General features: G+C 42.3%; 1 protein-coding gene across 2 annotated transcripts in view; it reads left to right on the top strand.

The window, feature by feature from the left end:
- The window catches only part of CA5B (carbonic anhydrase 5B), a 49437-nt gene that overhangs the window by 6503 nt on the left and 17250 nt on the right, over positions 1-25684 (top strand). For both annotated transcript variants that reach the window (XM_084789273.1, XM_084789274.1), the window contains exons 2-3: positions 5217-5411; positions 19211-19408. In XM_084789273.1, coding sequence (XP_084645399.1) covers positions 5270-5411; positions 19211-19408 — 340 coding nt within the window. In that variant the 5' untranslated portion in view covers positions 5217-5269. The remainder of the gene's footprint in view (positions 1-5216; positions 5412-19210; positions 19409-25684) is intronic.

Below are 25684 nucleotides of genomic sequence, written 5' to 3'. Positions count from 1 at the left end.
TGCCGTGAGACACCATATGATTGCTGGGAATTTAACTCAGGATCTTTGGAAGAACAGCCAGTGCTCTTATCCTCTGAGCCATCTCTCTAGCCCAGTAAAAAACAATTTTAAATTATGAAAATATTCAAACTGAAAATAAGTGGTATATATCTAATACAGGTATAGTTCTCTAAAAAATATTTTTTGATTCATATTTGGCTGAATCCATGCATGCAAGTACAGAGAGCCCACTATATAAATTTGAGGTTTTCCATAATAAAAAGATTAAGAAAAGAAAGCAGGATAGATTTTGCCTCAAAGGTTTAGTGGTCTAGGTCCAGTCAATGCATGGTCCTTAGTTGGTGCTTCAGTCTCGTCAGGCCCTTTTGGGCCCTGGTTACTTGGCTCTGTTGGTCATCTTGTAGAGTGCCTTCCCCCCATCCCCCATGGCCAGGTCCTTTTTTCCTTCCCCCTACTCTTCCACAAGTTATTTGAAAAGAAGGTATTATTATTTGTTTGAAGACACTATCAAGATTATTTGAATGTATCTTCCTCAGTCACCACTTTTTTTTTTTTTGAGACAGGGTTTCTCTGTGTAACCTTGTCTGTCCTGGATTTGCTTTGTAGACCAGACTGGCCTGGAACTCCCAGAGATCCGCCTGCCTCTGCTTCCTGAGTACTGGGATTAAAGGTGTGCGCCACCATGCCTGGCACAGTCATGACTTTTTTTTTAAAGACAGGGTCTCTCAATTGGCTAGACTAGCTGACCAGCAAGCTATAAGGATCCTTCTGTCTTGGTTTGCCCAGTGCTGAGATTACAGGCATGCTCTGCTACACCTGGCTTTTTACATGGGTACTGGAGATCTGAACTCAGATCCTCATGCTTGCATACCAACCACTTTACTGGTTGAGCTATCTCCCACCTATCAAGATAATCTTTGTACAAATTTCTTATGAGATTATATTTAAATCCTGAGTCAGGCTTGGTATACATGCTTTATCCAAAGATGTATATACACTCAAAGCCTGGTGTTGTGGCACATGCCTTTAATCCCAGCACTCGGGAGGCAGAGGCAGGCAGATTGCTGTGAGTTTAAGGACAGCTGGTCTACAAAGTGAGTCCAGGACAGCCAAAGCTAACAGAAAGACTCTATCTTGAAAAACAAAAACAAAACAAAACAAAACAAAAAAAACCCCCCAAAAAAACCCAAAAACAAAAATAAAAAGATATAGACACTCAGAAACATAAAACTAACTTTGGCTTAAGGATTCCAAACACCTTTTGAGCAAATTTATACACAGTTTAGAAATCGCTTGCCAAAACACCCTAGATAGGGAGTCAGGCCTAGGAGTGAGGGCCCTTATTGGCTTTCACGATCTTCTTATTTCCCCTCTTGTGTAATGGATGTACTTTGCTGCTCAAGGATGTGCATTTGACAAAGTGATGTGCACTGCATGCTGGAGACTGGGTGAGAGATCAGTGTAACTATCTGGGGAGATGGCTTGATGACAGTTACTGTCCTGCCTGGAGCCCTTGACTGTCCCTTGTAGAATAACTATAAGAAGTAACTCTGAAGGCTGGAGAGATGGCTCAGTGGTTAAGAGCACTGTCTGCTCTTCCAAAGGATCTGGGTTCAGTCCCCAGCACCCACATAGCAGCTCACAACTGTCTGTAACTCCAGTTCCGAGGGATCTGACACCTACATACCAGTGCACATAAAATAAAACTAAAATAATAATTAAAAAAAAGTAACTCTGCTCCTGTTTTCACTGGACACTGTTGTCACTGCTGGTGTGACTTCTCTCTCCTTTTACTTGCATGTAGCCATCTTTATTCCCTATAGACAAAAAGAAGCAAGATCAAGCATGGCAGAGCAGAGGAAAGCAGCCATTTCCAAAGTCTTCTGTCACCCTGAAAGCAAACCCCTACCCAGAAGTGACCCGTTTTTTCTTTCACTCACACCCTAGCACCTGTTGTCAGTACTGCATATGCTTTGCCGGTCTTTATATAAGACAATGCATTTTACTTTACAGTAGATGAGAACCCCCACTCTGTGTCAGTTGTCACATGCAGCTGATGTGAGATTGTTATTTTGTCTTTTTTTCCCCCCAGAGCTGAGGACTAAACCCAGGGCCTTGTGTTGCTAGGCACTCTACCACTGAGCTAAATCCCCACCCCCTGATATGAGATTGTGTTTTGAATCGTGTCATTCTGAGCACAATTATTTTATATTCTTATTTATTATTCTTATGATGATGATGCATGGGTGTGCATGTGCACTTGTATCAGTGAGAGGACAAGGTCTACCACTTTCCAGAAGTCAGTTCTGTCTTTCCATCATGGGTTCCAGGGATCAAACTCAGGTCCCCACACCCCTTCTTGAGATAGGGTCTCATGTAGCCCAGGCTGGCCACAAACTGACTATATAACCAGAGATGGTTTTACATTTCTGATTCTCCTGCCTCCATTTTCAAAGTGTTGGTATTATAGGCACCCAGCACTGCCCTGGACTTGATCAATATTTTTTAATCTTCAAAACACTTAGGACGCAACAGATGTTTAGCAGGTCACACCAGTTAACAAGTCTGGCATAGATTGCTGAAGTAGACATGACAAAGCCATTTCCTTTTTTAAAATGTATTTGTTTACCATAATTTCCTTATTTAAAATGAACAGACACTATTAGCATATTTTCTTGTTCTTGTTTAATCAGCAGTGGTGGTAGAAACTAATGTGTAACTTTATATGTGAGTTTGTCCTAGATAGCATTAACTGTCAACTTTATCAAGTTGTGTCTGTATCTGTGAGGGAAGGTCTTGACTATTAATTGGTGTCAGAGGGCCCAGCCCACCGTGGGCAGTACCATTCCCTGAGCAGGTGGTCTGGGCTATACCAGGAAGCTAGCTGAGCTTGAGCCAGAGCAAGCCATCAAACAAGCAAGCCACCAGACAGCATTCTTCCATAGTATCTGCTTCTGCTTCTATCTAGTTCATGCATCAGTTCCTGCCCTGAGTCCCCTCAATGATGGACTTACCTAGAAGGGCAAATTGAAATATAAAGCCACAGAGATAAAAAAAATCTTCTTTCCGTCCTGCAGAAAATCATAAATGCATATATCAGAATTTAGTATTTATTTATTTACTTGGTTTTTCAATTCAGGGTTTCTCTGTGTAGCCTTGGCTGTCCTGGACTCGCTTTGTAAACCAGGCTGGTCTTGAACTCACAGTGATCTGCCTGCCTCTGCCACCCACGTGCTGGGAGTAAAGGCATGCGTCACCACACCCAGTTTCTTTCTTTTTTTAAAATCACTTTTGTCCCTCCTTAGAATCACAGTATCCACCAGGTGTGGTGGAGCACGCCTATAATCCCAGCACTCAGAAAGCAGAGGCAGGCAGATATCTGTGAGTTCAAGGCCAGCCTGGTTTATGGAGTCCAGGACAGCCAGAGATGTTCCACAGAGAAACCTTATTTTGAAAAACCTAAAAGAGAGAGGGGGGGGGGGAGAGAATCAAAGTAGGCAACACAGTATCTGGAACAAAGAAAATGAGACTAAATGTTGAAACAACAAAAAGTATTAGGAGAACTCCCACCTTGAGTGCCTAGACTGGACTCATACTCTGGTAGCTTCTTACTTAGATGAGGCAAGACTTTGTGGATCGTTTAGGTCCTAAAATAAGAGATATAAGATGCTCCACTGAAAGAGTGTATCAAGAATAGAAACAAACCACGTGCTTTTGGGTATAACTGTGGTAAGGTACTTGCCTAGCATAGTTGAGACTCTGGGATACTTAATACTGCAATAAATAAAATAAAATAAAGTGAAGTAAAAAAGAACCCTAGGAAAGACCCTTAGAACAGTTTCAAAACGTGCTAGCTGTCATGACACAGTTCTTACTTCTTAAAATTAGCATCAACAATTTCTACTCAGGTCCTCAAATCCGTGTTTTATTATTACTTTTTGGTGTTATCCATACAGATATGTATGTCTGTGCACTACATGCACATAGTGCCTATGGAGGCCAGAAAGAAGACTTTGGATCCCCTGGAACTGGAGCTAGAGGCTTGTGAGCCATCATGTGGGTCCTGGGAATTGAACCCAGATCTTTTGGAAGAGCAGCCAGTGCTTTTAACAGCTGAGTCATCTCTGCAGTCCCAAACCCATGTTCTGTAAGGTGCTGCCCGTAAGAGATGCAGCTATGAGCAAGACAGAGCCAACCTCTCCCACCATGGGGTTAGGGTCTGGGCAGAATGGAGTTGTAAACTGCATTTCTGATCAGCTTCCCAGTTCAGCTGTGATAAAGACCAAGAAGAGGGTGTTAGGCTAACCCGCTGAGGTGACCGCATGATCAAGGGAACCTTTAAGGAAGTGGCTGTGTTATCTGTCACGTAAAGAAATTCAGGCATTAAGCAGATGGCAGGAGAGTGGTTTTAGGAAGGAACGTGGCCTTTAAACAAGTTTTTTGTTTTTGTTTTTAATTTCAGAACTTGTTTGTTCACTTGTCACAGGAGTTTTCAGAAGTTAGTGAAGCAATGGCGGACAGGGGTGAGGGACTGCTGGAAGGGAAACGTTCAAAGTTGATGTCCCCACCATCGAGGACTCTGTGGTGGACACCTCAGAAACACTGCTTCTGAGATGTTCACAGTAAATGTGTGAGTGGTAGAGACAAAGTGCAAGTCCTGACATTGCCCGCTGCTCCTGTGTGTCAGGGCCAGTGTTACACTCAAAACTGGCAAGAGTCACAGATAATGCTTAAGCTTAGCTTTCATAACCACCCACAACTATTTACTGTTTTTTTTTTTTAAAGCAAGCCCAGAAACAAATGATTTATTCTTTTATTCAGGCTGCCTGAAAGGAGCATTAATCATTGAATTCTTCCTACATGTAGATACCATATTGGATAACTAATTGGGATCTGAGGAAATAATTTTTCTTTTAACTTTAAGGAATGGTGGGAACCACAGTCTTTATTTGTGCATATGAAGATCTTTCTCTCTGGGCCTCTTATGTTTGCCAATTCTGAGGGAATGGCCAAGCCTATGAGTCAGTCCTCCTCCAAAGCCTGCATGCCACCAAGGCACTCAGTTGAAAAACAAGAGTGACTAAACTATTGACCCTCACCTGCCCCTCCCCCACATCAGGGTGTGGACTAGCCTTCTCGGTGTTGTCCTCGCCTATGTTTCCTTGGGCTTTTCAGTCCCTGTTGTGCATAGCTTTCCTTCCTCTGTCCTCCTCCAGGTTTCTAGGCGCCCTCGAGGTGTTTAGCCACTGCTGGAAATTCCAAGCTAAAGATGACGGTGATGAGTCACCTGAGAGTGATTCTGCAATCATCCCCGTGGACCATGCTATGGAGAAGGTTCCAAGTTCCGAGGTCTATGCCAGTGAGGTCCTGCAGTCTCTATACCTGCACTTATAGAACCAGGAACCGAGCCTGTGAGTACTCCACTCCTTTAAGATGATGAAAAGGTTGCTTGCTAATCACCTGTAGGTATTCCAATGTAGGATTAGACACTTTAAGAACTGTGAATATGACTGAAACAGCAGGCATTGTTAGGATTAAAAATGAGATGGCACGCAACAGATATGAATATGGAGAGATTTATTTGGGGAGAAGGGAAATGGAGAGGAGTTGGGATCTGAGTGGGCCATGAGGGTAGGGAGAGACAGAAACAGAGAGACAGAGACAGAGAGAAACAGGGAGAAGGGGACACCCTAAGAGAAAGTGCAAGAGTAAGAGAGGCAAAGGGAGAGACAAAGTAAGAGAGAGACAAGGTGGCAGGTCAGCCCTCTTATAGTCTGGGACACACCTGGTGGCAGGTGATGATGTCAGAGGTTGCTAAGCAGCCTGGAGGCAGGCTTGTGAAGCTACTTATATGCTAACAGACATGGAAAGTCCTTTTAGGTGTGTTTTAGCATGTTAAACGATGTTGTGCTGAAAGCAGACAAGGGCTATGAAAACTTGAAAATGTCTTGAAGTCTGATATTTTATTATTTCTTTTGACAGACTACAAACTGTGGCAGTGAATCTTATGTTTATAGAATTGGCATATTGAGTTTTGTACGTGGGTCATTGTGTTCATGCTCTGAAATATTCTGTCTGGCGTTATAAATCCTGGACCAGCTTGCAAGTGTGTTTTGCTGTAAATGTGGGAGATCAAATGAGCCGGCAGATGCTCTTCCCTCAATACTTGGTTGCTCCCTGTCATGCTGTTGTAGGGATGTAGCATGTATTTTTATGTTCTTTATTTGGGTTCCTTAAACATCTAGCTCACTTCTCCATCCCTCATCCCCTTCAACACCCTAACACCAGGTAGGATAGAAAGGTTAATGGGCATAGTTCTCTTTACTACCTCTGGCTGGTTCTTTGGGGGTAATACCAAACCCAGTTGTCAAGATTTCCAGTAGCCCAGCAAGCACAGCAGAAGGATGGAGCAACAGCAGCACAGGAGCAGCAGCCTTCTTTTCCTTGAAGCCCTTTTTCTCTCAGTGCTCTGGCATTTATGCCCTCTCAAACTCCCCAGAACTAAACTCTCTGCGGCTGGCAAAGATCACAACCCTCTCTGAGCTTGCACAAGGCAATCATAGTTAACAGCTGTGGACAAAGTAAAAACAGCCCCACATCCCACACTTGGGGTTAAAACAAAAATACATTTATATAATATAACTGAGTTTAAATTTCCACCACACAGGGATTCTCTATCTTGGCATGGGTGCAGGACTATGCAGGAGTGTGTTTACCCCCTCGATCCCAAATGCCGTCCCCCCCCCCCCGCCTCCAGTTATAAAAACCAAAAGTGTCTGTAGACATTCCCAGTGAGTTCCAGGGAGCAAAACTTCCCCCTAGATAAGAACCATCAAGATGATGAGAAAGAATGGTGTGTGCTTTTGTGACAAAGTTCATTTAACTTTATTGGCAGATGCAGTAACTAAGTATAGCACTAAAGAGAAAATTTCCACTATCAGAAACAAAGCAAAACAAAAACCCGAAGCCTCACACAGGCTTTTTAATGTTGGCCTGCACTGAGACCTAGGTTTCTCCCTGACCCCATATGTACATAATTAAAAGATGGATAAAAAGAAAATGTTTGCCAAAGATGGTGTTAATCTAGCTTAAACCCAGATTCTGAAACTGCTCCATAAATCTATGTTAACCGTACATCCCCTTACCCACCTTCAGCACTGGGTGTCTTCTTATTAAAAGAAACTGGCCTGAGTCATAAGAAATTTCTGGTTGTTGGGTGTGGTTTCCTACAAGTATGCCCACATCCTATCCAGAACAGCTTACTCTGAATTCAGTACTTTGTGCTCTATGGCCTGAAATGGAAAAAATTAGTCATATTAACCCACTTACTAAAGTTTTCCTCTTTTATTTTTCAGCAGAAGGTTACAAGTAAAACTCTAAAATCATGTCTGCTGTGACTTTAAGACAGTTTGCAGCAGACGGTAGTGGCAGAGAAGGCCCACTTCCCTTCATTAATCTCCCACATAATAAGATATGTTCTTATTTCTAAGTTGGTGGGGAAAATGGGACTCAGGTTTCCTTTGTTTGGCCTTTGGCATATAACACTGTCCCGGCCTTTTTCAGGCAGGAGAATATTATGGTCTTTGCTGCCCAACTGAGCATAGTTCCTCTTCTGCTAACCCATCCCTCCCCTGCTTAGTTGTAAGGACAATACTCATTGTTTCTGATACTCAGTAGCCAAACAGGGCCGGCTACTCTGAGACTAGAAGGGCTGTCAAAGGTTAGAAATTCAGTTCTGGTGGCTTCTTTTAGTATCATAATCATTCTTAGCTTCATCATCTTAGTCATCATCATAGGTTAGATATTTGTGTCAGAGTTCAAATTGGACCAATTGATCTGTTCTTTTGTTGTCTGGTTTTATGTAGCCCAGGCTGACTTCCAACTCACTATGTAGCCCAGGATGGCCGTGAAATTTTGATCTTCTTCTTGCCTTAGTCTCTGGGGGTGCCAGTATTACAGCCATGGACCTCTACATCCAGCTGCAAATCTGACCTTCTGAAGGTCATGTAAAGCAGAGCAAGGAATAAAGGAAGTAAGAGACTGTGAGAAATTTAGAAGCATTGTGCTTATTGCCCTGCACCTTCTTTCATGTCTGGACATATTGCTGTTTACTGTTTTCCAAAGATGCAGTCAGATCCTCTTGAAGACTTAATAGACTATATACCTCTTACCCGAGATGAAGATAAAATTAGTTTCACTCGGAGTGCCATTTAGCCTAATTGTTACATTAAAAAATTAGACATAAATCTTAAAACAAAGGAAAATGAATGTAATGATTTAGTAATTTTTAATTTAATGGAAGGTATAAAGAAGATAATGGAGAATAAAAATGGTACACATTTGTTAACACATTAATGATGCTTAATGTTCTTGATCTTCTTAACTAAACACAACAGAACAAAATACTGCCTTAAAAATAAACTTGCACTTGGACATGGTGGCACATGCCTTTAATCCCAGCACTTGGGAGGCAGAGGCAGGTGGATCGCTGTGAGTTCGAGGCCAGCCTGGTCTACAAAGTGAATCCAAGACAGCCAAGACTACACAGAGAAACCCTGTCTAAAAAAAAAACCAAAAATATAAAAGAAAAAAGAAAAACACAGGATAGAAAGCCAGGGAGGGTGGAGAGCACTGCTGTCCCCTGGACAGTAGTGGTCGGGGATAAGCCACAACGGTCATTCTCATTTTTCTTCCTCCCTCCCTTCCTCCTTTCCTTCCTTCCTTCCTTTCTTTCTCTTCTTTTTTTCATTTTTTGAGACAGGGTTTCCCTGCATAGCCTTGGCTGTCCTGGAACTCGCTCTGTAGACCAGGCTGGCCTCGAACTCACAGAGATCCACCTGCTTCTGCCTCCTGAATGCTGGGATTACAGGCTTGTACTCTTTTTTTTTCTAATGGGTTAAAAAATGAAATGAGGAAACTAATTAATTTGGTCATATATTTTATTTATCCCAGTAAATTCTAGATGTTGATGACTTTAACGCATAATTATTGTAAGAATTATTTATAAATGGTGCTGTCTAAAAGATGTGTAACATGAGGCACATATATGAGCCATATAGGTAATTCTGTGTTTTCTAATGACTTCATTTTTTTAGAGTACAAATAAGGGATAGAGAGATGGTTCAGTAGTTAAGAGCACTGGCTACTCTTCAAGAGGACCCAGGTTCAATTCCCAGAACCCACATGGTGGCACACAACCATCTATAACTCTAGTCCTGGGGCACCTGACAGCTTCTGGTCTCTGTGAGCTCCAGGTACACATGTGATATACAGACATCACTGTAGGCAAAACTTCATATATGCAGGCAAAGCTCCCATATACATTCAACAAATAAATAATAACAATAAATTTAAAAGTACAAATTAGGTAAGTAAATTCCTCTAATATATAATGCTATCCTTTAAATATTTTTTAATGTTTAAGATTATAATATAGTTACATTATTTTTCCCTTGCCTTTCTTCTTTCCAAACCCTCCCACATATTCATTCTTGCTATTTTTCAAATGTAATATCTTTGATATTATATTTCTAACATGAAATCACTATAAGAAGTATACGTGAATTTTTACATGATTTTGTACTAAGCCATCAAGGTCATTAGTGTTATTCATTTATAGCACATCTCAATTTACAGTAGCCAAGTGAGCTGAGTGTGTATCATACTGGAAAGCTCAGGTGCGAAGAAGGACCAGAGCAATAATTTGAGCTGTTCTAAATTTAATTACAAAGAGTCTAAGGATGGAAGGTAGGAGAGTTGGGCGAAGGGAGGAGAATGGCATCTCTTTACAGGTTGTCTTCATGTCCTACAGCTCTCTGTACTTCAGGTAGCCCTGTTCCTTTAATTTATATACCATGTAGGTTCAGTATCAATAGGTTATGACTTCTTTCCTCATGTTTTCACTTTTCAAATACTCTTGGTTTCTAGCTCTTGCAGACGTTTTACCAACTGCTATCAAGCCTTGCTTCAGGGGCCTGCAGCAACTTGTACCAACAATTGTAATGCTCTCCTTTAAATATTTTTTAATATTTAAGATTATAATATAGTTATATTATTTTCCCCTTGCTTTTCTTCCTTCTAAAGCCTCCCGTGTATTCCTCCTTGCTATTTCTCAAATTCATGGCCATATATATATTCATATATATTATATTATATTCCTCTGCATTCATTCCTAAATATGTAAATACAACCTGCTCAATCTGTATAACGTTCCTTGTATGTTTCAGGGCTGACCAATTGGTATTAGATAATCACTTGGTGTGCTCTTTCCTGGAGAAGACAATTTCTCCCTCTCTCAGGATTGCTTAGTCTCCTGTATCTTTGTCTAGGGTTGAGGCCTCATGAGCTTTCCTCTGTCCACTGTAGCACATGTGTTGTTGTTGTCCTTGTTCAAGTCGTGTTTAGGCAGTCATGGCGCTGATACTTTGTGTTTTTCTTTCACTAAAACCTTAGTACTAAAGTATTGCTTTAAGAAGAGAGGGAGTGCCAAAAGAGAAGAGGAGACAAGTGGGAGTGGCCTGACTGAGCTTATAGCAGGGGCTTGAACGAATCTGCCTGGTAGATTTTTTCATTTATTTTCTTTTTCTTTTTCTTTTCTTTTCTTTTGTTTTTTCAAGAAAGAATTTCTCTGTATAGCCCTGGCTATCCTGGACTCACTTTGTAGACCAGGCTGACCTCAAACTCACAGAGATCTGCCTGCCTCTGCCTCCCAGAGTGCTGGGATCACAGGCATGCGCCACTAGGCCTGCAGTGATTTTTTTTCTTTCAAGACAGGATTTTCTGTAGCCCAGGATGACCACAAACTCACTCTGTAAATGAAGATGACCTTGAACTTCTAATCCTCCTGCTCCCATCTCCGGTGTGCATGCACTCCACACCTGGCTTATGAGGTGCTCCGCAAGCACTCTGCTGATGGAGTCGTATTCCCCAGACCCCGGAGAATCATTTAAAATGGGAGAAAAGCAGGCAGATCTTATCATGTGAACTAAGGTGGTACTGGGAGTAAACCAGCTTGACTGATGGAGAGGTGCCCCAGGTGTGAGGTAAGAGTGGTGTGCCTCAGACTGCCTCTTTGGTATTTCTGAGTAATACAAGCATTTACTGCCTTCACTGTTCCTGGTATCAAGTGTAGCCCAGGAGACTATAGAAAAAGTGCAGGACATGGCCCCTGTGGGCTTGGACACAGGCCTTTCGAGGAGATAGAGAAAACATATGTTCCACGAAGAATGTTGGGGTGCTAAGTGCTGTCAAAGTGAATACAGTGAGTTCCGAAGAAGAAGGATCTAGATGGTAGGAGAAAATGGCTTAGAGATACGAAGTGGAACTGTTTCCCCACGTGGAAGGGAAAGTGAAGGGCAGTTAAGCATGAGCAAGAAGAGAGCTAAGTCTGTGTGGGTAGGCAGTTGGAGGAAGAGGAACAAGAAAGGCAGCAGCCGAAGAGCCGTGAAGGAAGGGGACAGGTGGGATGGCGTTGCTTCCATAGGAGCAGCTGGGCCCTGGAACCCAGACGCTACAGCTTGAAAGACAGTCTTTAGCACATACATGTCATGACCTGATCATTTCCAGAAACATTCAGAAGTGGCACGACACAGCCAGGCAGAGGTGGTGCACACCTTTAATCCCAGCACTCTGGGAGGCAGAGGCAAGCAGATCTCTGTGAGTTCGAGGCCAGCCCGGTCCACATCCACACTGCTATAACAAAATTCCTTACACTGGGGAATTTATAAACAACAAAACTTGATTTTTTACTCCTGGAGGGTAGGAGGTCCAAAAATATGGCCCAAGAAGATGAAGTGTCTAGCAGAGGTTTGGTCTTTGTTTTAAAGATGGCACCTTTTTCGCCCTCACAAGGCAATAAAAGCCCCAAGACCACTTAGGCTGCTTTTAATGGGTATTGATTCCATGCATGGGAGATTCACCTTTATGACCTTCACAAGATGCTTTTTCTCTTATTCATTTGAAGCACGAATACTGATTGAAAGCCAGGTTGGCGCAGGGCACTGGTGGCGCATGCCTTTAATCCCAGCACTCAGGAGGATCTCTGTGAGTTCGAAGCCAGCCTGGTCTACAGAGCGAGTTCTAAGACAGCCAAGGCTACACAGAGAAATCCTGTCTCAAAAAAGTAAGAAAGAAAGAAAGAAAGAAAGAAAGAAAGCAAGCAAGCAAGCAAGCCAGGTTGGCTTGCAGTATAGTGGAAGAGGCAGATATTTAAGCATACAGTTGTAACTATACCTGTAAATAAAGATTAGGATGGCAAACCAATGATGTGCTTTAAAAATGGCTGGATATTGTGACACACGCCTTTAATGCCAGCACTGGAGAGGCAGGCAGGTGGATTGCTGTGAGTTTGAGGCCATTCTGGTCTACAAAGTGAGTCCAGGACAGCCAAAGATACACAGAGAAACCATGTCTCAAAAAAAAATCCCAAATAAAAAAATATTGATGCTTATCAGCTGTAGAATCTTTTATTAATATTATTATAACTATTATTTGCAGTCCTGAGGATTGAACCTAGGGTATCATGCCTGAGAGATGAACATTCTACCACTGAGCCAACACCATAGTAATTACAGATTCTTATGGACAATCTGACTCTACTAAGTTAAGCTGTGATTGACATAATCATTGCTGCTTTATTTTCTATAAGAAATATGTGAAAATAAAACCTCTGAGAACGCAACATATTCTTATTTCAAGGGAAAAAGTCATCAAGCACCTGGGCATATTTCCATCTGTTTTTTGTTTCAAAGGGAAAAGAAAGGGAAAGAGTAGAATTCAAACTATGAGTGCTGGGCGTGGTGGCGCATGCCTTTAATCCCAGCACCTGGGAGGCCGAATCAGGTGGAGAGTACATTTTTTTTTGAAAAACAAGTTCTTGGGAAAACCTGCCTTAAAAGGGCAATGACCAAGACTTCCCACTCTTCTTGGTCTAGATTAGTAAAAGCTGAGGTAAATAGGAGGAAATAAAGTCTAATGGAAGCTGAACTTATAAAACCAAAGTTATCAACTGAGTCTAGCATTACAATCCTGAGAGGGCAGTTGAGGGAGTAGGTCCAGCCCCATTTGCTTGGCCTGCTGTTTGCTGACATGCATATGAGATTTTATAGTTCCACTTTCTGAATGAAGTATTGGAAAATTGAGGGTGACTGAGGGCCTGATAACCAGCATTTCAGTTCTTCTGTAATCGTCACAGGAGACTCTCTCGTTTGTTGGCTTTTTAATGGTATGACTTCTCAGGTTACTAGCCATAGTCTGGGCATGTCAGAGGTATGAGATAGGAGGTTGCCTCGGGCCAGGAATCTTTGGAACTGAGTGGGCTATGACTCAAACTAAGAGTTCACGTATAGTATTTGGCTTTAAGTGAAGGCTTCTGAATTCTGGCTCTGGGGACATTCTTGCCCCTAGGATAAATAACTATTGCCTCTGTCCATCCTGTGCAGGAAGGGTGTTTATCAGCATCTCTGGCCTCTGCTCAGCAGACGTCACTATATCCCTACCCTAGTTTTGTCCCGAAGCATCTGGAAACTGTCAAATGTCTCTCAGAGGGCTGGATCCTTCCTGATGTCTACATCCTGAGGAGGACTCAATATCCATACCACTGGGGCGCATTTGAAAAAAGATCAAGCAAACAAAAAAACTAGGCTAAGACTAAGAGAATTTAGCTCTAGGAAAGTACCAAAAGGAAGTGAAATCTCTTCTCAATAACAGTGGGCGAGACACGAGATTCTGTTTTTGTGTTAATAGCATAAGAATGACACTGACATATACAGGAGATTTTCCTGGCTAACAACACAGCTAACCAAACCCTTAGAGTCAGTGGTGGGGCAAGGTGGACGTGGCATTGCTACTAACTCTTGTTTATTTATGTTGCTCCTGGGTTTTTTTTTTGTTTTTAAGATTTTTTTGTTTGTTTAGTTTTTTATTTTTGTTTTTTGAGACAAGGTTTCTCTGTGTAATAAATAGCCTTGGCTGTCTTAGCCTTGAACTCAGCGATCCACCTGCCTCTGCCTCCCTGGGTGCTGGGATTACAGGCGTGCTTCACTGCACCTGGCTTTTATTTAACTGTTATGTGGTGTAACTGTGCAGGTACCTCCAGAGGCCAGAAGAGGGAGTTGGATCCCTGCAGTTGGCGTTGCATGTGGTTGCAGTCCCCCATGTGGGTCTGGGGAACCAAACTCAGACACTTGGGAAGAGTAGTGGGCACTCTTAGCCAGTGAGCCATTTCTGCAGGCCTGATGTTTCTCCTCCTTTTCTTGTTGGTCTTGAGTTTGTCCATCCTTGGTGCTTTTTTTTTTCTTTTATTGAAAATACAAGTTGGTTGTTTTGGGGGTGTTGTTTTTGGGTTTGGTTGTTTGTTTTTGGTTGTTTGCTTGTTTTTTGGTCAGGTGGTGGTGCGTGGTGGTGGCTGTGATGGCACACACCTTTAATCCCAGAATTAGGAAGGCAGAGACAGGATGATTTCTGTGAGTTTGAGGCCAGCCTGGTCTACAGAGCTAGTCCAGGACAGCCAGGGCTACACAGAGAAACCTTGTCATGGAAAAACAAGAGAGAGGGGAAAGGGAGGGGGAGAGGGAGAGGGAGAGGGAGAGGGGAGAAGGAGAGAGAATAGATTTTTTTCTCATATAATAATATAGCCAGATTACTGCTTTCCCTCCCTTTATTCCCAGTTCCTCTCCACCTCCCCTTGATCCAGATCTACCTCCTTTCTGTCTTTATTAAAAAATAGGTAGACATCTATTATTATTTGGTTTTGGTTTTTGTTGTTTGATTTTTTTCTTTTTTGAGACAGGGTCTCTCTATAAAGCCCTGGCTATCCTGCAACTCACTATGTGGACCAGGCTGGCCTTGAACTCAGAGATCCCAACTGCCTCTGCCTCCCAAATCCTGACATTAAAGGTGTGTGCCACTATGCCCAACGTTTTTATTTTTAATTTATTATTATCATCATCATTTTTTTAACTTTGAATTGATTTTTTGTGAGTTTCACATCATGTACCCCAGCGCCACTCATCTTCCATCCCCTTATATCTGACCTTCACCCTTGCAACCTCCCCCCCCCACACCAAACAGGGGTGCTTGTGCACAGACACATACTCACAAACACACAAAAACAAAGCATAGAAAACATCTCATCGTGGAAGCTGTAGTATGTCACGGTGTGTCCCACAGTTTACCTTCTGTCCACACATCTTCAGTTGCAAATATTCATTGCAATAAGTCATTGGTCTGGTTCGAGATCTCTGGCTCCTGTGATACCATCAATATTGGATCCTCACTGGGACCAGTTATCCTGTTGTTGCCCTGTGTCATAGAGATCCTGCAGCTTTGGGACAACAAACCCAACCATTTGCAGATGATATAGATTTTGGGATGGGCCAATTTGGAGGCCTGGATCTGGGCCTGGGTAATTGCTGAGCTGGTTAGCATGCCAGCTCTCCCTTATCCACATCACTAGGGTGAGCTCTCAAGCACTGCTCTGGCTAGATCACTCAATGCCACCATGTGCAGAAGGCAGGGCCAGCTCTCCTGCTCTCATGCCCTCAGGGCCAACTCACCCACATCCATGCCTCCAGAGCCAGCTCCACTGTGCTGCCTAGTTAACATGCTGGGCCTTCTCTCCCAAGTGCTGCAGCCTGCAGGGGACTGGACCAGCTCCTACTCTCACACCCTAAGTGCTGGCTCACCCATGCCTTTGCCATCAGGACCAGCTGTGTTGCCTAGGCAAGGTGCAGGGTCTGCTCTCCTAAGTGCTACAGCCAGTGAAGGGTCAGGTCTAGCTCTCCTGCTCTCATGGCCTAGGGCCAGCTCTCCTGACTACAGCATGTGGTGAGGGGAGAGGGCATTACCACATACCCACTCCACTTCACAGCAGACTAGTGGTGGGGCCAGCTCTCCCACACGCTCACATTTAGGGCCGGCTCACCTGTGCCCCCTTCACCAGAGCAAGTCCTACTATGCTGCCCAGGTGAGGTACAGGGCCTGCTGTCCTGAGTGCTACAGTTGGTGAGGGGCAGGGCCAGGTCATCTGCTTTCATGACCCCAGGTCTCATGACCCCCGGACCAGCTCCCCCAACTGTTACAGGTGGCAAGAGGAGCAAGGGGGCCATTAACCTCACCCATGCCACTTCATAGCAGACAGTGGTAGAGCCAGCTCTTCTGTACTCTGGGCCTCAGGGCCAGATCACCTACACCCTCACCACCAGGGTCAGCTATGCTATGCTGTCCAGGAGAGGTGCAGGGTCCACTTTGCAGAGTGCTACAGCTGGTGAGGGGCAGGGCTAGCTTTTTTTTTTTTTTGAAAGTCTTTCTATATAGCCCTGGCTGTCCTGGAACTCACTATGTAGATCAAGCTAGAAAACAAACAGGCTTCTAAGACATTATAATATAATAATAAAAACTAAGACATTGGAATTGGACACAAAACAAACAGAAGGGAAAGAGCCCAAGAAAAGGTACAAGAAACAGATATAGATGCAGAGACCTATTCATTCACACACTTAGAATTCCTATAAAACAATAAACTGGGGGCTGGAGAGATGGCTCAGAGGTTAAGAGCACTGATTGCTCTTCCCAAGGTCCTGAGTTCAATTCCCAGCAACCACACGGTGGCTAACAACCATTTGTAATCTGATATGATGCTCTCTTCTGGCCTGCAGGTGTACATACAGGCAGAGCACTGTATACATAATAAATAAATTAACTCTTAAAAAAACCCAGTAAGCTGTAAGTCAGAATATATATTCAAAGGACCTGTAGGTTAAAATAGAGAAAACTATATATACACACACATATATGTATATGCATACATATATATTTGACCAATTACTCAGTTAGATGTAACCCATTCCCAGTACGGGAAGCTTCATTTGGTGACAAGAGATGTCCAGGTGGGGCTTTGTTTTCCTCATTTATGACAATATCATTTAGATCACCTTCATATATGTATATATTTTAGGAAGCTTCTACTGTATTAGGTGTCTATATTACCGCTCAAATGGCCCTCAATTTTAGCTCTCTCTCCCGATATTTCCTCCCTCATTCCTCTTTCCCCCGCCTTGATCCTCCTGTTCTAACCCCTTCTTCATCCATAACTATCTATTCTATTTCCCTTTCCTGGAGAAATCTATCTGTCCCCCCAACTCCATAACCTCTCTGGTTCTATGGATTGTAGCTTGGTTATCATTGACTTAACAGATAATATCCACATAAGCAAATACATACCATATTTGTCTTTCTATGTTTTGATTACCTCATTCAGGATGTTTTTTCCCTAGTTCTATCCATTTCATGATTTCTTTTTTTTAACAGTTGAATAATATTATCTATTCTTCTGTTGAATGGCATATAGATTGTTTCCTGTTTCTGGATATTATGAATAGAGCAGCAAGTGTCTCTGTTGTAGGATGAAGCATCCTTTGGATGTAGCCAGATCCTGAGGTGGATACACCCTGAGGTAGATGGATTCCCACCTTCCTGAGGAACTGCCACTCTGATTTCCACAGTGGCTATATAAGTTTGCACTTTCACCAGCAACGGAGAAATGGTCCTCTCACTCTCCGTCCTTGCCAGCAGGAACATTCACTTGTGTTACTGATCTTAGCCATTCTGACCGTGTAAGATGAAATCTCAAAGTAGTTTTGATTTGCATTTCCATGAAGGCTAAGGATGTTGAATGTTTCAAGTGTTTTCCAGTCATTTTAATTTCTGCTATTGAAAATTCTGTGTTTAGATCTGTACCCCATTTTTAAACTGGGTTATTTGGTTTTTTGATATCTAGTTTCTTGAGTTCTTTATATATTTTGCATATTAGTCCTCTATTGGATAAATAGTTGGTTAAAAAAACCTTTTCCCACTTTTCCCATTCTTTAGGCTGCTGCCTTGTCCTAATAATGGCGTCCTTTGCCTTACAGAAGCTTTTCAGTTTCATGAGTCCCATTAATTAATTGTTGATCTTAGTGCTGGTATTAATGGTGTTCTAGTCAAAAAGTCCTGTTCCAGTGCATTCAACGTCATTCCCCCACTTTCTCTTCTATCAGGTTCAGTGTATCTGAACCAGTGTATTTATTTATTTCTTAAGATTTATTTATGTATTATTTATACAGTGTTCTGCTTGCATGTCCATGTGTACACCAGAAGAGAGCACCAGATCTCATTAGAAATGGTTGTGAACTACCACCTGGTTACTGAGAATTGCACTCCGGACCTTTAGAAGAGCAGACAGTGCCCTTAACCTCTGACCCATCCTTCTAGCCGCTGTATCTCATTTTATGTTAAGGTCTTTAATTGGCCTTGATTTGCCGGTGATAAATATGGATCTAAGAATCTAAATTCTTAAGCATGCTGCCATCAAGTAGGACCAGAGAGACCACACAAAATTGATAGGTGTGGGTTCTGTTCATCATTTCTATGTGGCTGAACAGGTCTCTCTGTGCTGTCATCAGCAAGTCTGCTGATATTTATTGCTTCAAAGACCTGGGCTTGGCTCTATGGAAGAGGGACCAGCATAAGACATATAGTCAGTATGTGTTTTGGACAAACTATATGTATCTATTCTGATAGATCATGCCCATATCCTTGTGACAAACTGTAAACTTGAAGGGCCTCAGCAATGCTGGTGTCTGTCCAGGCCTTTAGGGTGGCTGCTTAGTCCTCACAGTTGTTTCTAGAGGTTAACCTGGCATGCACACTTATGTGGCACAATCATTTTTAAGGAGGCAGGCTGCACCAGCCAATCAACTGAAGACTGACAATCCTGAATTAAAGTTTGCTTTCCAACAGTTGTAAACCTGGATCCTTTGTTGAGAAAAAGTCTTTCCTTGAAAGTTCACTTCACTTTGTATTTGAAACCAGTTTAGGTGGTTGGAGTTCATGACTTTGACACGAAACAAAGAGCACCACTTATGAAGTCTGTTTCTACACTCTAGTCTTCATGTATTTTGCTGATTCCACAGAACCGATGGCACTGGCTTCAGATCACATTAGCAGACAGTCTGGGAAGGGTTGGTTTTATGAGATGACAGAGTGAAGGCTCCCTGAACAAGGTGCTCTCTGGCCTGCCCTGATCTGCTTTATACAATTGATTAAGGCCCCGAATGAATGGTTGATTTCTGAAATTATGAGCTGCTTTCTTCCCAAATGAGATGGTCTCCTGTGTGGTACAATGCTAGGTAGTGGTTGTTTTTGCTAACTGCCCGGACTTCCTTTTCTCTAGTACCACCACTCTGGGAGAACTTGGACCTTGTTCCTGCGGGTGATCGGCAGTCACCGATCAACATCCGATGGAGGGACAGTGTTTATGACCCTGGCTTAAAACCACTCACCATCTCATATGACCCGGCCACCTGCCTCCACATCTGGAATAATGGGTACTCTTTCCTCGTGGAATTTGAAGATTCTACAGATAAATCAGGTAAAGGCAAGATCAGGTAGTCATTTATATAGTGAAAAGAACTATGTTTTATCAAAATAGGGTACACCAGGCAGTCTCCGTGGTACTAGTAACCCCTTTATTAACACTGATGTGAAACTCACTGGTTTTAGTTTTTTGAATATATATATATATATATATATATATATATATATATATATAAAAAATGTTTTTATACTTACACATAATTTTTATAATCAGTATAGAAGGGAATATGTGAAGTGTAACTTTGCTAGAAATTTATTTTATATGTATTTATTCAGTGTGTACAAAGTTTCCTCAACTTGACGACTTTACCTGAATCATCATATTACATAGAAGTATTATTAATCACATTTAACTTGTTAGATTGCAATATTCCTGAAATGGGGCAAAAATAATATTTATGTGTAAGCTTTAATGAGTTAAGATGTGCCACATATTAGAGAAATAAGAAACTTATGTCATGCTAGTTTTGTTAAAGAGTATTACTTAGTTTTGCCAGGTATGATGTCACACACGTTTACGCCCAGTACTTGGAGACAGAAGTTTTGTCTCTGAGTTCAAGGCCAGTCTGGTCTACATAGTGAGGTCCAGGCCAGCCATGGCTTCATGGTAAGATCCCTTCTCAAACAAAACAAAACACTGTGAAGTTAATGATATCTAATAATGATTACTCAGAAACAATTATTATTCAAAATAGTATAGCTAATGTAGTGGTTCTCAATTGGGGTCAGGTTTGGCATTATCCTCCTTGTTGTTCCTTCTTCCCCTCCCCCGGTCCCTGGACTTGGGATTCTCAGGAAACCCTGTAGTTTTTGGATATTTTAACTAGTGGGGAATGGGAACACAAGTAGCGTTTAGAGATTCAGGACCAGGGATGGTGCTCACTGTCCTATAATGCACAGAGCACCACCATACATGAAGATTAGGAGGCATTAGATACCATTAGAACTGACAATGACAGTTCCTGAGCTCAAAGAAAATAGCTTTTTCTCATGAAAATGATGTGAGTCCATAACAGTGATGGTAAAATGTGTATACGGTAAAAGATGTGTAACTTAAAAGCATAGGCATATTTAGCTGGTCTGCAACTTTCAGCTCTTTCTTTGTTTTATTTTACCTTTTCCTGTAATTCTTTGGTGCTTAGAAATGGTGCTCTGGCCTCTTTAGCTTCTTGGACTATAAACAGATCTCTCTCTCTCTCTCTCTCTCTCTCTCTCTCTCTCTCTCTCTCTCTCTCTCTCTCTCTCTCCCTCTCTCTTCTTCCCTCCTTTCCTCCCTCCCTTTTTTCTTTGTTCCCTCTCCCCTGTCTTGTTATCCTCCTCCTAGCATCTCTGCTGTCTCTTCTCTGCTATGATTCAGGATGTATCCCAACCTGTGCTTATGGACTAAAATGTCTCCACATACGCCATTGTCTTCTATTCTACCCTGATCTGCTTTGCTCTTTATAATATGACACAGTCCTCCAAATCCTGAACATGTTACTTAACATGTCTCAAACTAAGAAAGAATTTTTTCTCCTTTTCCTTACAGATTTGTGGACTTCTTTTTTTTTTTCATAATTTCCCCCAAACTCTAAAGTCTGTTCCCATTTCAACTTGAAGCGCATATTACTCCATGTGTAAGAATTCCAGAAAAATTCAAAACTGCAAACTTAATCCTTAGGTACACCTTGACTATGCTGGAGCTCTACTGTTATTGCTGTAAACTAATGGGCAGACCTCGCTGTGGGTGCCTACCCTCACACACTCACTCTGGATACACCACGAAGTCCCTTCAGAGCGTAGTCACAGGCCAGCTCCTGGTAACCTGTCCTTTCTTCTGCAGATCCTAGGGTGTTGGTCAGCTTTGAAAACCCCTGTAGACTTAGCCTGTGGACAGCTATCATCACTGTGTTGAGCTGGGAATCTTAGGAAGCAGTTCAGTGGTTTTTCTTAGCCCAAAGTGTTAAGGCCAAGAAGGTTCAGAGTTAAACAGCTGTGGTTTTGTTTTAGTTTTAGTTTTTAATTTTTTGTCGTTGTTCTTGTTGTTCATGAGACTGAGTCTCATGTAACCTTCACGTCCTTGATCCTCCAGCCTCTGCCTCTCGAGTGCTGGTATTGCACTTGTGTCACAACCTGGCTTCAGTACCTGTTGTTGTTTGTTTGATTTTTGTTTTTGTTTTTGTTAGTCTTTTCTTTTGAACTGTAGCTTTAAGAAGTCTTATTCTGTTCATTTGCAAGGGGAATCTCAGATGGTAACAACTGACTCATGTTTTCATCACAGAAGATGTTCAGGCACCTTAGAGCCATCTAGCTAAAATCCCTCTGCAGTTTCCCTGAGTGAGTTGATCTCTCGGAGTCAGTCATACCATTTTGTTGTATTTGTTTTTATAAATATGCAAGAACATTTCTAGAGAAGTTACTTATTTTTCACTTTCTTGTAAAGGACTACAAATGACAACATCTTTATAGTGCTTGATTATTATCTCCTATAGAACACAATCAATCTCTAATAAGTACCTAACTTTCTATCTCCCTCTTTTTTTTCCTTTCAGTGACTGACTGCCTCTTAGTTCCTGCTTATTCTTCATTGTTATTTCTTCATCCTGTTAAAAAAAAATCCATATCACTCAAAAGAGGGGTAAAAATAGAGCAACTGAGCATAAAAAATAAGGAAAATAATAAAAGAAGGCAAAGATATCCTATAAATGAAGAAAAGCAAGGAACAGTTCTAAGGGGGAAATCTAATTTATGATTTTTAAAATACAATACAAAATGAAAATGCCCTAAGAAATGCTGGTGCAGAGTATGTTGTAAGATACAGTGAAGGAAAAGGGGCCAGGGAAGGTATGTAACTTAAAACATCTTGCCAGACCTTATAAGATGCAGCTAAATGGAGTGTTTGGAAGGAAATTCATAGGTGAAAAGTGTTTCTTGGGCTGGAGAGATGGCTTAGAGGTTAAGAGCACTGGCTGCTCTTCTACTGGTTTAATTCCCAGGAACCACATGGTGGCTCATAACCATCTATAATGAGATCTATAAATAAAATCTTAAAGAAGGAAAGAAAGAAAAAGTGGTTCTTTGGAAGGAGCAACAGAAGTGACAAAGGTTCAATTAGATGAGCCAAGAAAAACATGAAAGAAGACTCTGCTAAACTCTGGCATGATGAAAAGAGGCGGATGTTTTCCTTTGGGGGGCGGGTGGTTGAACTGGCCGTTCCAGGTTGCGTCCAACCTCTGTAGCAAGAGACACCTTTTCTTTTCATTCTTATTTATTCATTGGACATAACATTAAGTTTCATAAACATAATTTTAAAGTACATCATGTATTTTAAGCATAGTGATTTGTATATCCCATCCTTTGTCCTCTCTCCTGCTACTTTTCTTCTTTACCCCACTTTCCCTTGTGCTTTCATGCCTCATGTGTGTATGCATATCATATATATCACATACATATACCACATATATACATACCACATATATATACCACATATATAATGCCATATATATGTATATATACACACATATGGTTTTATATGTCTATAAAAATAGTATCCATAACTGAGAGAAAACAAGATTACTTGTCTTTCTGAGTCTGGCTTATTTCAAGATTTACACCCCCTTATTTTCCAGAAGATGCCATCATTTTCTTACTCTTTATGGCTGAAAACACACACACACACACACACACACACACACACACACACACACACAACTCAAGGAATTTTTAATTTAAAAATTGTTATTTTATGCATATTCGTGTTTAGCCTATAAGCATCTTTGCATTATGTGTGTTCACTGCCCGTATGGGTCATAAGAGGGCATCAGATCTCCCGGTTGTGGAGTTACAGATGATTATGAACCACCATGTAGGTGTTGGGAATCAAACTTGGTCCTCTGGAAGAGAAATCAGTGTTCTTAACCACTGAGCCATCTCTCCAGACCCCTAAGGTCTTAAATTACTATCTTTAATCTATTTGGAGTTGATTTAAGGGCAAGGGTGCGTATTTGTTTGAGGTTGGGTCTCATGTAGCCTTGACTTCCTGATTCTTCTGCCTCTACCTCTTGAATGTCAGGATCACAGGCATACACTACCATGCCTGCTGTGGTGTTGACATTTATACAGGGTAAAATGGATCTACCGTCATTCTTCTACATGTGAGTATTATCCAGGCCCATTTGTTGAAGAGGCTACAGAGACAGTTTTTATTTCAGTCCAGACCAAAAGTGTGTGCACTTGTTTGGGAAGGGTAATAAGACCCCATCCCAGAGCCAGGCATGGTGGCACATACCTTTAATCTCAGCACTCATGGGAGGCAGAGGCAGGCGGATCTTCCTGAGTTCGAGGCCAACCTGGTCTACAAAGGGAGTCTAGGACAGCCAAGGCTACACAGAGAAACTCTGTCTTGAAAAACAAAACAAAACAAAACAAAGATCCCAGAGCAGGCCCACCAGAGTTCTTTTTCTCTAACTGCAGGAGGGGCACAAGTATCTCTCTTGAGAATGTCTCCTGTCCTTGAAGGCTTCAGCATAGGGTCAAAGTTATGGCAGGCACTCAAAAGAGAAGCAGGAAGAGGGTGTGAGACAGACCATAGAAGAGGTGCTGCCACTGTCGAGTAGTAAGAGCTGTGACAGAGGAGATGGCTTCCTGGAGGAGGTGACACGTAGGGGATCTACATGTTAACAGACGTGTGAAGTTGTGTGATGTTTGTACTTGGGCTGAAATAACAGAATGAGCTAATGGCAAAACACAGTTATGGTATATAAAAGCAGGTTTATTGCAAGCTGGTCTTGGCCACCATGCACAGGGAGGGAGGGAGAGAGGGGGAGCAACCATTTGCAGAGACAGGAAAGAGAGAAGGAGACAGTAGAGGTAAAGAGAGAGGAAGGCAGAGGAGAGAGAGAGAGAAACAAAAACCATCTGGATTATATAGTGAAGAGCGTCTGGGAGAGGGGAATCCCTGCCCCTGGGCTAGGGAATTCAGGGTAGAGGGCGGGGCAAGCCAGCAAGGCCTTGCAGGAGGTAGGGACCCAGGGATGCCTGAAACCAAACAGTACTGTGTGTCAGGTATAAGAAGGAGGTGGTATGGGGCAAGTTCAGAGGTGTAGCAAGAGCTGGGTTGGGGAAACCTGTACAGACCATGCAGGTAGACTGAAAATCTTGACACAGCTTAGCTGGGTACTCTACACCTGATTTCCTCATAGGGCTGTAAACAAGTATCATCATGTGTGCAGTTTCATCTCAAGGCTCCTTAGGCAAAAGATTCTTTTGCAAAGCTCAAATGGCGATAGCTAGAGGCTACCTCCTTTTCTTGGCCTGAAGACTTTCTCAGAGGACCAGGTAACACATGACAGCAGGCTTCATGAAGCTTTGCAAACAAGCATGTGAGAAACAAGCATGTGAGAAAAGTCAGGGAGGGCAAACAGGATTGAGAGACAGTCTTTGTTGTAACCTAAGCCCTAAAGAGAACCATGCCACTTCCTCGCTTAAAAACAAGCCATGAGTCCCAACTCACACCCAGGCGAGGGGATCATACAATAGTTCCAGTACCCAGGGATAGAGGTTCCTGGGCATCAAGTTAGAATTTGCCAGCACATGTGGCAAATGATGTCACCAGGTAAGGCTTCTCCTTCAGTATTGTCTTTGCAAAGGAAAGAATTCAGATGAGATGCAGATGGTTCAGGCAGAAGCTTATTTAAGCAAAGTAAAGCAAACCATACACTTAGAAGACAATGAGGCAAGCCAAGATGGGCCAAAGGCACTACACTAAATTTTAAAAGACGTTTTAATCAATATTTATGTTGTGCGTGGCATATTCTCAAATAGCAGTGGGTCAGATCTCCCTTTTGGGGTATTTCTTCCAATTATCCTCTTAAAAGGGGTGTCAAAACCACAATTTATGGCTAGAGCTCTGGCCCAGCTAGTAAGAGTGCTTATGGCTCTTCCAGAGGATCTGGGTTCAGTTCGTGGCACCTACATGGTGACGCGCAACTATCCATAACTCCAGTACAGGGGATCTAACACCCTCTTCTGAACTCCGTGGGCAGCAGATTTACATGTGGTGTACATAACGTACACACAGGCAAAACACTCATACACAAAAAATAAAAATAAGTCTCTTTCTAAAAACTCAGAGTGCAAGTGATACTCTATGAAGCCTGGAGCGTGTAAGCAGACTCTTTGCTAGTGAGCGGGTTTGGCAACTGAAGACGTTTATCAGGCTTAGCAAGCAAGGAGGCAGGCAGGCAGGCAGGGTTAGAAGTCAGTCCCATTATTTCCTGTGGCCTGGGGTTTT

The sequence above is a fragment of the Acomys minous genome (assembly GCF_964271855.1).
Source record: "Acomys minous genome assembly, chromosome: 7".
Taxonomy (NCBI): domain Eukaryota; kingdom Metazoa; phylum Chordata; class Mammalia; order Rodentia; family Muridae; genus Acomys; species Acomys minous.
The sequence above is the reverse complement of the archived record's forward strand: the minus strand, read 5'-3'. Positions and strand labels throughout refer to the sequence as shown.